This window comes from Rosa chinensis, chromosome 1 (assembly GCF_002994745.2).
Source record: "Rosa chinensis cultivar Old Blush chromosome 1, RchiOBHm-V2, whole genome shotgun sequence".
In the NCBI taxonomy this organism is placed as follows: Eukaryota; Viridiplantae; Streptophyta; class Magnoliopsida; order Rosales; family Rosaceae; genus Rosa; species Rosa chinensis.
The window spans coordinates 50871381-50885832 of NC_037088.1; the positions used below are offsets into that span (position 1 = coordinate 50871381).

General features: G+C 37.0%; 1 protein-coding gene, 1 long non-coding RNA gene and 1 pseudogene across 2 annotated transcripts; all 3 read right to left on the minus strand.

Annotated features, from left to right (window-relative positions):
- Positions 1-204: 204 nt before the first annotated feature.
- On the minus strand, positions 205-9013 carry LOC112183027 (3-hydroxyisobutyryl-CoA hydrolase 1; the record flags this gene model as incomplete). The annotated part of the gene is made up of 2 exons (XM_024321608.1): positions 205-1355; positions 8989-9013. Coding segments are annotated over 2 exons (1176 nt in total), but the record flags the coding sequence as incomplete, so codon positions are not given.
- LOC121051063 lies at positions 7358-7776 on the minus strand. Its single transcript, XR_005805011.1, has 2 exons — positions 7656-7776; positions 7358-7555 (listed from the first exon to the last, which is right to left on the minus strand). It is a non-coding gene; the product is annotated as an uncharacterized LOC121051063 (long non-coding RNA).
- A 1733-nt stretch (positions 9014-10746) lies between the features above and the next one.
- On the minus strand, positions 10747-13092 carry LOC112169198 (annotated as a pseudogene).
- Positions 13093-14452: the final 1360 nt, after the last annotated feature.

Below are 14452 nucleotides of genomic sequence, written 5' to 3' on the forward strand. Positions count from 1 at the left end.
TCTCAATGGAGCTCTGCAATTGTATCAACTAAGCCTTCCAGTAGAGTAGGGTTTTTGAACAAGAACGTGAATGGCTAAACCCATATCAACAACATTTAAAGATCTAACCTAAAACCCATTTTTCTTACATGACATTTCTTTAACAAGAAAATTAAACATGAGCAACATACAAGTAGAGTGGTGATTGGGTCCCATAACACATCGTCATAACTTGGCAATGGTACGCAAGTTGGATCTTTCAGGGAGCTTTAATTCTTCGGGCTCTGCATCATCATCCAACTTGGAGAAGAAGAGATCGATCATCTGATCAGTGACGAGCTCCAACTTACAAGGGTTCCACTTATGGATCTTATTCTTATCCCACAGTAGTGTTGTGCAACCCTCTATGAAATCTCTGCTTACTTTTCCCCTTACAAGATGATACAGCATTCTATGTTCTCGAACAAGACACTCACCGAGTCCTTGCGATCTTCCTTCTCTAATCGATCTCAAAGAAATCTTCAAACCTGTTGGCGACGCCTTCTTAAGTGATTGAATTGTGGATAACATCCATGGATCATCCTCAAGATATGTATCAGCCTCCTTCTCGAGTGCACTTAAAATCTCTTCCACTGTTCTGTTCGAAAAGCACTTTTCGATAACATCCATTTTGTGACAAGCGCTACCTGTTTCTTTCAAAGCTGGTTGAACTGAATATTCATTTATAACAGCTGAAATATAAAATAGAAGATCAGTGATTGAGGTGCTATCGTTTGTCGAAGCAACTTTGCATGCTAGTGCTTCTTCTAGCAAAGTCAATTTGGTTGCCGGAACAAAGTGAGTTGCTAGACCGCAAGCAAGCATTTCAGGTCCTTCCAATTTGGCACCAGTTAGGACAAGATACTCTCCAAAAAATCCTGGAAATCTCGACAGGAAATAAGAGGCACCCATGTCAGGAAACCCTCCTAAAGCTGTCTCTGGAATAGAAAATGTTGAATTCTCCGTTACTATACGGAATTTAGAGGGTAAAAAAATACAGGCTCCCCTTCCTATGGCTATGCCATTGAGAACTGAAAGCTGGGGTTTACTGTATGTTGCTATCAAGAACAGTAATTTATAGGCCTCATCGGACTCTTTGACAACAGACCTCCAATCACCATTGGTGAGATGACGAGCAATAGCAGCGATATCACCGCCTGCAGAAAATGCTTTTCCAGTACCTTTGAGCATGACGAGTTTGACTTTGGTATCATGATCATAGGCGAGGAACAGGTCTGATAGCCGAGAGAACATTTCAAGAGAGAGAGCATTCATGTGTCGAGGCCTGTTTAGTGCCAATGTCCTCGTAGATGAATTGTTCTCTTGTACCAGAACCTCTGGATCAGGACGACGATCCGAGTTGAAAGAAGCCATAGCTAGATAGAATGAGTACGTGTATCTATAAAATGGGAGAGACAGGCTGGTATTGATCAAACAATTTTTGCTTTGTTGTCAGTCGCCTATTAACTCAACTAGGAAAGATAGAAAAACAAAAGAGAGAGAAAAGTGTAGAGATCAAGAAGTTGCGTTGTATTGATCTAGTTGTGAATGATTCGAATAATGTGTGAGATGACAATGCCTCAACCTCTTTATATAGTGGAGAGGTTGAGAGGTACTCATGCTACATCATAATGAAGAACAACCCTCTAATTACGGCACTATCATCACTAACCATACAACTAATTTATGTTCTTTCATATTTCATAAGTAGTGTAACCCCTCAAGAGTAAATAGGAGAATATTAAAGGTCTTCAGGAATTGGTATCTTGTGCAATGTATGTAATCTACTTCTTTTATCTCATATAGATATTAATTTACTAGACAGCCACTCCACTAGGTGTCCGACAACATGCTTAATTATTAGCAAAATTGATACAAAAGTTAGCTAGCTAGTTTACTTCAATTAGTAAAATTAAATGTTCTATTGATTTACTGTAATTGTTGTCGCATTTTTTTTTTTGGGATCATTTAATTGGTAATTACCAACAACAACTAGAAATGTGATGATCTTGGGTTTAGGAAGCTTTTAGAATATTGTGATCAATTCAAAAAGAGGGTATTAAAAAATAAATTTCAATAGGACATCTCCACACCTGGATTCAAAAGCCAAAATGGGACTCAATTAAGAAAGATGAGATCTCCTACCCTTTTGAAATCACTCTTATAATGAGACTACATTCGAAACCTGTCCCCAAATAAGAGGAAGTTCACCCGTTGGGTCATCAGGTCATCATGTCACCTACTATTCACTACTTTTTAGTGTATATTTTTATTCTCTGGGTCACGAAATACACTGTGTCCGTGACCCAGATGGTGAAATTAACACTAAAAAGTAGTGAATAGTGGGTGACCTGGTAACCCAACGGGTGAACTTGCTCTAAGAGTATGATACTGAATCTAAATCTGAGTCTCAATTTTAAACCGGGGACCAGCATGGGACCCAACCCATTTGGCCGGTAAAAGAAGAAGACAAAAGCAACATGCATGCTAGGAGGTAGGCCTGGCAATTCAGCCCATGACCCGTTAACCGCCCGCTAAAAACCCATTTATTTCCGCCCGATAACTTAATGTGTTAATGGGCTGCCAACCCATTAACAACCCGTTAGTTAACTGGTGGAAACGGGCTGCCTGACGGAACCCATCGAGCCCGATTAGAAGAGAAAAGAAAAAAAAGTTTTTTTTTTTTTTTTAAGAATTGTGAGCCCAATATGTATTAACTTTTGATAGTTCGATTTAATGAAAATCAACAATGAAAAAGAGTTTTAATGGGTAATGGGTTGGAAGAGGGTTTTAAAAAAATATTAAAAAAATTTATTATTTTTTAGAAGGGTTTTAATAGATAATGGGTGTGAAAAAGAGTTTAAAAAAATGCAAAAAATAAATAAATAAATAAATTCATTTTTATGTTAGTGAGTCTTAACGGGTTTCAATGGCCAATTTATTGTTAACAGGTATTAACGGGTTTTAGTGGGTAATTGATTAGAAAAGAATTTTAAAATTTAAAAAAAAAAAACCTTAGCGGTTTTAACGGGTAACCCGCAAACCCATCGGGCTCGACCAGGTAAGATAACGGGTCGAGCCCGTTAAGTCCGCCCGTGACCGCACTGTTGCCAGGCCTACTAGGAGGAGACAATCATCTCCAGCTACACAAGATGACAAAATAACGATTGCCTTTGAGCCATGCACAAGTGACGAGCTTCCTTTTGTTTCGACATGTGGAACCCACATGTTCAGTAACCGTTAAATCAGATGCAACAATTACTAAATGAACGGTTTAGATTCATTTAATGCTAAAAGAATGGTCCCGATTAAAGAATTCTAAATAATATATTATTAGTTTATTTTAAAGCTTATGGTTAGAAAAATGCAAAAGGATTAAATTTAATGGCTGATAGTAATGCAAAGAATTTTTAAACGAAATAAAACTTGAAAAAGCAAAAAAAGAAAAAAGAAAAATATTTCAATTAATGACTATATAATATATAAATAAATTAATCATGATATACAAATTCATATTGTAGTTAAATAATTTTTTTAAATAATCAAAATAAATATAGGACTAAGATTGGAGATGGATGATTTCAATGAATAATATTGAGATTTGGGAAGTTGGGGTCAGAAAATAAGATATATAATCTCATTTTAAGACTAGGAGTTAAAAGATGCCCTTAGATTCATTTTTCTCCCTATTTTTCTTCTCATATTAGTTGGATAAAATTGGGTCTGTGATGTTTACTTCATCGTACTCATAATATTTTGTGCCAATTGTAACCAGTCATGCCATCCGAGTCATAGAGTTGCATTGGTCGGCACTCATTATGAAAACCAACAATGGCACATGTGAACCAAAATGAGTTTGTTGGTGAAAATATCTAGCACCAAACAAACTTATAAATGTGAACCAAAATGCAATGAGGACTGAGAAGCATCATCGACTCATCGTCGATCTCGTCCGGGGCAGATCATATCATGTATTTCAAAGCAACTCTGGGGGCAGGGTGTAGAATCGCATGTCAGAAATAATCAGGTTGGAGCAGATCCAGTGAACCACGTCTCAGGGAACGAGTGGCCTTTAATGAGCTTGGCTGAACGTCCATTGTGACGTAAAAACTGCCCCCCTTAATTATTCTGATGCCCAGCCATTGGCCTCCGGAGAGGTACTGGTGCCCGAGATGGTCCTAGGGGTCCGACCAGTTTAGGATCCTTAGGCTATCTTCAGTAAGGGAGGGCTATATTGGGGCCAGAGCTATAATTTAGCCCTCAAAAATATTATTCTTTATTCATGAACAAGTGAACCATCTCCAGTAAGGGAGGGCTAAATTTTAGCCCTATCAAGTATTTTATGATTTTACATTATGTTTTTTAATTTTTATGATTTTATTTTATTTTAATAATAGTTTAATTTAGACTAAAATTAATTTAGACTAATATTTTAATAACATTTTCTGATAAGTTTTTTAAGTGCCACGTGCCACTTCATTGTCATGTCATAATGCTCGGGTCTTAGTTTGTTTTATTTTTTTATTAGTGGGTGACTTGTTTTTATTTGCTTTAACTTTTATTGTGTGGCTTTTTGGTTTCAATTGTAATGAATAAAAGTGTACTTTAATTCTACTTTACTTTCACTATTTATTTCATAAATAAAATATTACATAAACTTCATTAACATGATATAAAATGAATAAATTAAAAAAAATGCACTTGAAAGCAATTAAAAAAAATGCACTTGAAATGCAATTAAAAATTTTCATAAATAAATTACTTTCACCATTATAATTATAACATGATACAAAAAAAAAAACAATTATAAAGCCAACGGCTAGTTGTGAATATGTATAATTATACTCATTAATTGTGAGCCATTGGATTTAATTGGTTGCATAATTATGAGTCATTGGATTTAAGTATTGCATGAAAAAGAGGAAGATTTGGTTGATTTTCCGTGGGTCCCACCAAGGGTTAAAGGGCCAACCATAGGGCTAAATGTGGCTCTCTCCACCCACCTCTCCACTTCTAGCCCTTTGGACCTTCCCTTGTTGGAGTTCATTTTTTAGCAAAAAGGGCCAAAGGTTACCTATAGCCCTCCTTATTGGAGATGGCCTTAGGATCCTCGTTTGGGTTAATATTTGCTTGGAGCTATTCGAAATTAGCAGCGGCTCAAGAGAATGTAAACCGTTTGATTTCTACGGTTTTTATGTTTCTATCGACCGTTTGCCATCTGTTTGTTCAGACTTGGTAAGATTTTAATTTTTTCCGAAACTGCCGAAATTTCCTTAATTCTGAAATACCGAAACGAAATTCATATGCTATATCATTTTCGTCAGGAGTTCTCTAAAATTTTCTGAAATTTCCCAAATATTTTCGCGAAATTTTTAATTTTTGAAGTATCTACACACACAAAATATATTTAAAAATTTATACCAAAATTTTGTCCGGAATTTCTCTGAAATTCTTGTGAAATTTGTATGTCACTAGCAATTTATTTTTTATTTCATATTTTCATAGAGAAAATATGAAATTTTGATTTTTTTTTTTTTGCAATCAAGTTGAATACAACAAAAAAGCATTTTATTCTAAAAAAAAAAAAAAAAGTATTTTTGCTTTTATCTGCTACAAAGTTGAATGCTCCAACCACAACATGATTTCCTTTTTGCTTCGTCTCAAATGTCGTATACTTCATACAATGAAACAGCATATTGGGTAATTCCACAATATTCGATATATAGATTACATGTGGGAAGATCAACACGCATACAATACCCATGTGATGAAGTACCAAAATTATTTCCAATATTCACGTATTTGGAAGCAGTATTGTACGATACCAAATGGAAGCAGTTTAACTAGCTAGATCGAACGACATCGTAGTAGGTTTTATATTCCTTTTGTTGTACTTGTTCTTTTTCATTCACGGAGTTTTGGTATTACGTTCCCGTCCGAGTTTAGTTGGGTTAATATAGAGGTGTACCAGCCAATAGTAGGAAGGGGGGGGGGGGGGGGGGGTGTGCTATTTTACGCGCTAGAGAGTGGTTGGGTTTTTGCACTCACTTTGCCACGTGTAAAGTTAAACCCGAGGAAATTTCAAAATTGCACGCAAAGAGTGTGGGTGGTGGTGGGGGTATTGTTGGTGTTGTCTTGTCAAAGTAGTGTGGGAGAACAGTTGGTCTTTATTTTGGGCAATTTTTTCTCTCTTTTTGGCAATTTTTATTTGGCCGATTTGGTAAACTAATGTAAATACAAACTGTCATACATCTTCAGGTTTTAAATTTCTCTGAAACTGCCGAAATTTCCGTCGAAATTTCAGTAATTTTGAAGTACTGAAACGAAATTCATAAGCTATATCATTTCCGACAGGAGTTCCCCGAAATTTTCTGAAAATTTCCTTACATTTCTGCTAAATTTTTAATTTCTGAAGTATCTACACTAGGGCTATCAATTCCGACACAACCCGATAACACGACTCGAACCCGCACGAAATAAAGTGGGTTGAACCCGCACGATTAAAAAGCGGGTTGGTCATGGGTCAACTCGTCAACACGAAGTGAACCTATCACTACTAGAATTCTGTTCATTTACATCAGTCCAGAACCGATGTAAAACTAAATTTTGACCGATGTCTTTGTGGCTGATGTAAAAGATATGGATATCAGTATAAGTGTGTTTTTAACCGATGTCCGAGACAACAACCAACATCGATTCTAAAAAACAAATCGATGTATAATCATTATAATCATCATAATTTTGTATGTTAACTGCATTTAATTCTTCATATTTTCACATTTTATGCTTAATAAAGTATAGCTTGAACAATACCTAAGTGAACATTTAAATCGATTACAATTTCAGAAATGATGTCTAATACTCTTGTAGACATCAGTCTCCAAAAAATTTTGTTTGTTCGTGTCCATTTTTACGTGCATCTTGCCACCTTATTTTCTTGAGAACGATGTATGTGCCTTTAGGCAACATCGGTTAATCTATTAAGAATGATGTGTTATTTCGTTGTAGACATCACTTCTGTTTTTCAAAATCGATGTCCTGTATTTCATGGTAAATCGGTTTACTTTATAGTAACTGATTTGTACGTTGACAATAGATAACAGTTTGGTGTTTAGATATCGATGTGCATTGGTTTTGTGTACATCGATTTTGAGGTGACATTTCGATACGTTGATAATCATGAGACATCGATTTTTATTTTGGTACTGATTTCTAATCTCTGAATTGACATCGTTCTCTTTGACATTACTGTTTTGTTATGCATTTATATACATCAGTTCATTTTGACAAGTATGATGTGCAAAATAATCATCTAGCTGCTGGTGTGAAAAGAAATACATTTCTCATCATCCAAAAATTGGGGCTTTCCATTAATTTTCTCATATTCATTCATGATTCTACATAATTCACAAAATAAAACCCCAAAACCTACAAAGGCTAGTCCATAAACATATTAGCAACCAACTACATTATCCATTGCAATATTGAACTTGGCTGCCCTCTTTGTCAAAATCTTCTGAATTTCCCTACTAACAGTCTGAAATTGAAAGAATAAACGAATCGACAATCACAGACGTTGTCCAATCTTCAACTTATCCTTCAGACAATGTACAAAGATGGAAAAGGTTTATTCATACCATCTAGAGGTCACGGCTTCCAGCAGTGCTGTCCATGAAATGGGGTTGTGCGTGGACATCATAGATGATTGGCCTCTCAAAACCATGGAATTATTAGGTGTGTCGCTTCTGGATAGACCTGTAACTCTAAGATGTCAGTGGATTATATTGACATAGTAGATACAGAAAGTAGAACATAAAGGACTTCTACACTCATAACTAAGGACTAGGAAGGTATCCAAATATGCGACTGCAGAATCCCACATCACTTGCATACTCGGTCAATCTCAGTTACAGAAGATAAAAGTGGCATAAGGGAGCAAGACAAAAGTGAATCCTCTGAACTAGCCACCACAATCGCAGCAATAACTAATTGTTAAGAACACCCAATGCAAGGAACAAGTCCAAATAGGGACATCTAAATAATGAAAACCAGCTGGCAAAGAAGAATGATGCAATTAATTTCATAGGGTTAAAGTATATACCAATATTAAAATCCACCAAAACTAATCTGTCCATTTCTTCTAAGCCATGAAAATAGTACAAACGTATAAAAGACATGTTCCTAGCATGAAACATGAAAATATAAGCTCCTCAATTGACAAGACCCACCCCGAATTCCACCCTGGAATCCGAAGTGGCCCTGCGGGACCCACCTTTAAAGGAGATTTACCAAAAATTTCGGCATAATCTTCCTTAGAAATGGATAACCAAAATCCTGCGGAAAACCAAAATTCACTTCTAATCATCCAACCATAACTCCTGGAGCCACCCTGCTCCCAAATTCAACCAAACCCATCTCAAAGTTAATAACATCATACATAATCTCCAAAAGGTAAAAGTTACTACAATCACCAAAGTTAGGTCATCGACCTCAAATATAATTCATACAAGTTTGGGTCACATATCCCTTAGTAATAAGAGCATTCTAGGAATATAAATAGACAAGGAGTGCAGTAGGTTAAACAGGTAACCTACAGAAGGTGATGGCGGAAGCAGGTGCGGTCACTATGGCTCACACTCGTACACCGAGCAACAACACTGCAATCTGGGCATTTGAAACCGAAGGGCCCAGGGAAAAGTATATAAAAACGTTAGCGTGAGTGGACAAAAATAAATAATTGAAAGAAAAAGGGTTTTATACTTTTCCACATTTATATCCATAAAACTCCCGATGCATGCAACAAATAAGAAAACCCGACTAGCCCCGCTAGTCAAGAACAACAACAAAGAATATGGGGAGAAAAATGGGTTCACCATACGGGAATGGAGCCCCTCGGGCTCAACCTACCCTCAACTGCCACTCACACATAGATTGTGCGAGGAGGAGAATATCACCTCGACTACCACCCACGTGAGGAGGAGAAAGCTACCTCAACTGCCACTCACAAACACAAAGTAAGTGAGGAGGAGACCTGAGCACATGACCCGCGTATGATGAGGGAGAAGGTCGTCGAAAGCCAATAACTCTGTATAGTTTCCCCACATATCTCACGAAATAAGAATCCAAGTGTATAAAGACGTGACCCCGCACGCCAAGATCATCTCAAGTTCCAATATAAGTAGGGTATAAAGAAGTATAAAGTTTTGCTTCCTCGAATTCTTATTTCGTAAATCTCATAAAAAGCTCAAAGAGCTGAATATAAATATAAAATCAATAGTATAAATTTCCGAATCCGCATAAAACAAAATCCTCAAATCGAGCATAACGAATCTTAATTCAAAAGTTCAAACCAATAAAACATTCAATAATCCAAACCAAAATAAAATGCTCGATAATTAAGTTGATAAATCAATAACTTAAAACTTGCGGAATTTAATTTGCATGCATCAATTAAAATCAAAGGTCCACTCACAATATGCGGTCAATCCTGACGTCGCTCGTGATTCTCCTCGTATGGAGACTCCTCTCGTCCTGTACGAATAACAATCATAAATATATAATTCACAGGACGGAACTTTAACTTTACGATACTTATAATTGGAAATTCAAAACATCCCCCTTCCTAACATCCGACTCCTCAACCCTCTACAATTTCCATCCTCAATACTCCATCCATATTCATTCATCGATAAGTAAATTCTAGAGTGAATTTGAAAGAATTCCGGCGATCGAATTCACATAAATCGTTAATTAATCAATTAAACACAATTCGTAATTCCTCTAATTTCCACCAAACTTCATACATTACATTCTACAATCGTTATAGAGTATATGGGATTAAAACTGCAATTAAAACACAGCTCTACGCACCACCACGCGCTGCCAACCACGCGCCGGCAACCACTTCCTCCGATGACCACCAAATTCCGGCACCAGCATCTACACAACAGGCCTAACAATTTTCCCAACTACAACATCATCCAATTTTACCTCAAAGTGGTCGAATCAAGCCGGTGAAGGAAAGCCCAGAAACTTCAAGAACCCTAGAAATGAACAAATTGTCAATGCGACCTCTACAATGCCAATTGGAATGAATTACCTTAGGGGAAATAATCTCCATCAAAAACCAAACCTTCGATGTGAATCTGGTGGTTGGAGGTGGCCGGAATGGCCGGAAATCGGCAAAATCCCAAAACTGCAACCGGAGCAAACCTTGCTTCAATCCGGACTTTCACGGCCAAAACTCCAAAATCCTAGGTCACTAGTGTCAAGAGCGGGTTGAGGCGCCCCTGTGGTGACCGGTTACACGCCGGATGGTGGTCGGAAAGTGAAGAATCGAAGGGGAAGAGGAGAACCCGAAGGGGAAAGGAGAAGAATCGGGGGAGAGGAGAGAGAAAGAGGGGTGGGTTTCCGGTTTTGGAAACCTACCCGGGTAACTTTCCATATATATTCAAAATTTACCATGAACAGTAATTTTCGTAATTCACTCATAACTTTTGTATACGAACTCCGATTTTTACGTACCACATATGCACGCGCTCGGTTTAACGCCCTCTACAACTTTCATGAAGGAAATTTTCTCAAATTATTAACTCACAAAAAGTCAATTTTTAACCACCCCCTAAATGTTAAGATTATAACCGCGAACGGTAACTATAAGGAATTTCATGCAACTCAGTAAAAAGGGTATCTCAGATATGGGGTGTAACATCAATATCTTCAGGTAAACAACACACATGGATATAACACTTATCTAGGGATGTATGAAAAGCAAAAACAACAAACACAAATATAAGGAATGAAAATGTCACCAACTATCAAAGGAATGCAAAATGTAGTTATCCTTGAACCTTCCAACAACTTGGTGATACTGTCCGATGCCAATTATAATGGAACTAACTTCCATAATAAATTCTTCTCATTTTTTTATTCTAATCTGGTGCTCTTTGAAGTGTAGGACTGAATGCATTACAAGAAATCCAAAGTGGCACAACATGATAAGAACCAAACATATCAATCACTACCAAATAAATTAAACCAATCATAGTTAACTGGGTTTTCAATTTTGGGTTTCGATTGAGATGTAAATCAAAAGTTAAGTTTCATAAGTGCCAAATTAAATCTTATTAAAAAAAGAGAAGTACCTGCTAGAATGTGATTGAGGGCGATGCGATTTAGGTGTCGCCGTAGTGGGAGGTTGAGAATGGGTCGTTGTAGTTCAATTTGACGATGACTGGCTTTATGTTCTGGGCAATGGCGTGGCTGTCGCCAAAGGGATCAGGAAGTTCTATGTCCCACCACTCTGACGTTTTCGCGGTGATGTACTGAGCCTCCGTCCTGCTCTAATGGTTTCAATCATACATGTAAACTATGATTAAACATACAAGAAAAATGTCAAATTGAAAAACAGAACCCTCACCTCCAATTTCATGACCTGACAAATTAATCCCCAATCGAGAAAGAAGCTAATTTTCATAGGTTTATTTCAGTTAAGAGACGCAAAGATTCATACCCTATTCTCTGAGAGAAACTTGTGAAGAGAGAGAGCAATAGAAAACTGGGACTTTGTATGGAGAACCAAGCTGCAACAACGAAAATGAGGGTAGGAGGTCGAGTTAAGTTCCCGTTTCCCATGTAAAAGAACCAATTAATCTTTGGTTTTAAAAACTAGTAACAAAGAAACCATTTGTTTTTTTTTTTAACTAATAACAACATGGGCATACCTTTTCTCCTACTTTTTCTTGATGTTCCTTCACTTTCTACTATAACTTTTTCATCCTCATGTTCACCCTCAATCGTTCTTCCTGTTGATATCACATGCAAGCAAAGAGCTAAGTTCCTTCAACATGGAAAAACTACCGTCTCCTTAGTGGATTAAAAACAAAAAGACAAAATCATTTGAGATTATACAGTCAGATATTCACTATAATGATAAAGCACATAACCAAAATTCTTGCCTTCACAAAACTCACTGTTTGCTCTTTTCTAGTATACCACGATCCAAGTTACGCAACACATACTGGTTATAATCTTTTACAATCCTCATTATAATGTTCGATGTCGATATCCCCTCAGTTCTTTTTGTCTCCTTAAACCTGCCAACGGCTTTGACCTATAAGAAAAGAAGCACCTAATAACAAATTAAATGCTAAAGTATAAGGTGACATGGAAACAAAAGAAACGTAACTATTATGTGAAACTTACAAATTCATATACATCCTTTCTAGCCCTACTAGCATCAGCATAACTGTACAAGACTCATCAAAGAGTATAAACAATTGCATGGTCAGTGTGTCACCAATAATAAAAAAAAAGTGTGAAACATATGCAACTACTATCGATATCTATAAGATCTAAGTTATACCATATCTTATAAAGAAGCAAAGAGTAAACAAAGAAACAAAGTCACCAAGAAGCAGCATAACATTCGTGCTGAAAAGTGAGAAATTTAAAAAAATTTCCTTACGGGAGAGAGTCATGGGCTATATAGTCAATATTATGCTTGTCAAGAAATTCTTCGTTGACTACCCAGGGTGCATCAGGAATGACTTCATCCACCCACCTGCACAAGTAAAACTCACTGTTTATGGTCTTGACTACACAACTCTATGGTATGAAAATTTCATTGACACACACACACACACAGATACATATGTATGTGTGTATACATGTATTAAACTGTAGTCCCAAGAATATCCACAAAACCAAAAATAAATTTTCTGGAAAAAGGACGTGAAATTTAAGAGGGGGGAGGAGGGAGAAGAAAGTAACAGAGAAATCATCATACTTGCAACGGAAAAGAGATTCATACCGTTCGGACTCCGTCATAACAGTTTTCCCTTTAAACTTGTGAGTGGTAGCATCATTGCAAACACCAACGAGCAAATAGGTGTTAGGAAACCTGAATTCAGAATTTCGACTTATAAGCAAAATGCAAACAAGGATGCCACATGGTATCAATTTCAAACATAGACATAGCAAGCACCCCATAAGGATATAGAATATCACATACAACAGCAAATCGCAAAAACAAGAGCAAAAGTAACAAACCAAACAAAACTTAATCCCTGCTTTTTTTTCTCTCTACTCTACTTGTAGTCCAATATAATGCCTACAAACAGTATCTTACATGTTTCACCCTCAGAACCATCCCTATAATCTTACAAAAATAGCTTCAATGTTGTTAAATATCCAGAAATTCATACATAATATAAAAGCAATTCTGAAGTGTGAGAAATTGATTGCGAAAGATTAAAAACACATAAGGAGCACTAGCTCCAAACCCAGCAGAGCAAAACCCATCTGCCCCAACCCAGAATCAAGAAGGAAAGAGAAAAACAAAATGATAATCACAAGGGCTTTATGTGAATACGGAGTTAAGAGTTCAAACAGATTGAGGATAGAGAGAAGCTTACCAAGCTGGTTGGAGTCGAGCACCCACCGAGTTGAATCAAACTCTTTCATTGAAGCTGACATAATAGAATCCTCCGATCATTCTCTGAAGCCACTCGCGCCGAATCGCCACCGCTCTCTTGTCCCCGAGCTTCGATTCAAGAGAGTAAAATGGAACGGCGCCGTCTAGAACGGCCTGGGTGATGTCCTCTTCCTCCTCAGAGGACAATACGGGGTCGGCGTCCACGAATTTGGGTTTGGTAGGGGGAGGGCAGCAGCGGGAGTCAATGAGGACGTCTTCGTTGTCGTCTTCCCAGGCGTCGTCGATGCCGAAGAGATGAAGGACTGGACCAACTCGATGCCGAAGAAGCCGATAAGGTAGATGCAGGAGGCGATCTGTTTAACAATGGCAGCGAGTTCGAGTGAGGAGAGAGGAGCTCGAGTTTAGGAGGAGACAGGAGCTCGAACTTTAGGGTTTCTATTTCAGTTTTGGGGTCGGGTGCTTTTTTTTTAAGTGTGAAAATTTTAAGTTTTAGAACCCGCTTCCATTCAATTCATTAAACACTTAGCGCGTTCACGAATTTGAGGTTCCCGCAAATTTTGAAACAAAAATTTTAACATCTGTCATTTTAAGAACTGATGTTAATGATACACATTTAAATCGGTATTTTTTAAAAGCGACGTTAGCTTACTTTTTTACATCGTGTGCAAGTCTGATCGATTTAAATGATGTGATGTAAATGAACAGATTTCTAGTAGTGTATATAACCCGATTATGCTATACTTCTTCTTGAAATTTTGAACGTTGGTTGTATTTGATCATAGGATTAGACATTTTAAAAAAATTTGCTTTATAATTATTGAATTTAATTATTTATGAATTATATATAATTATTTATATTCTTCGTCTTATGGAGTTTTTAGTGAATTTAATCAATTTTAGTTAAATGGGTCGCATTGTTAATCCTTAATGTGTCATTTTGTCTAACATGACACGACCTATTTATTAAATGGGTTAAGTGGGTTGGAAACAGGTAACCCG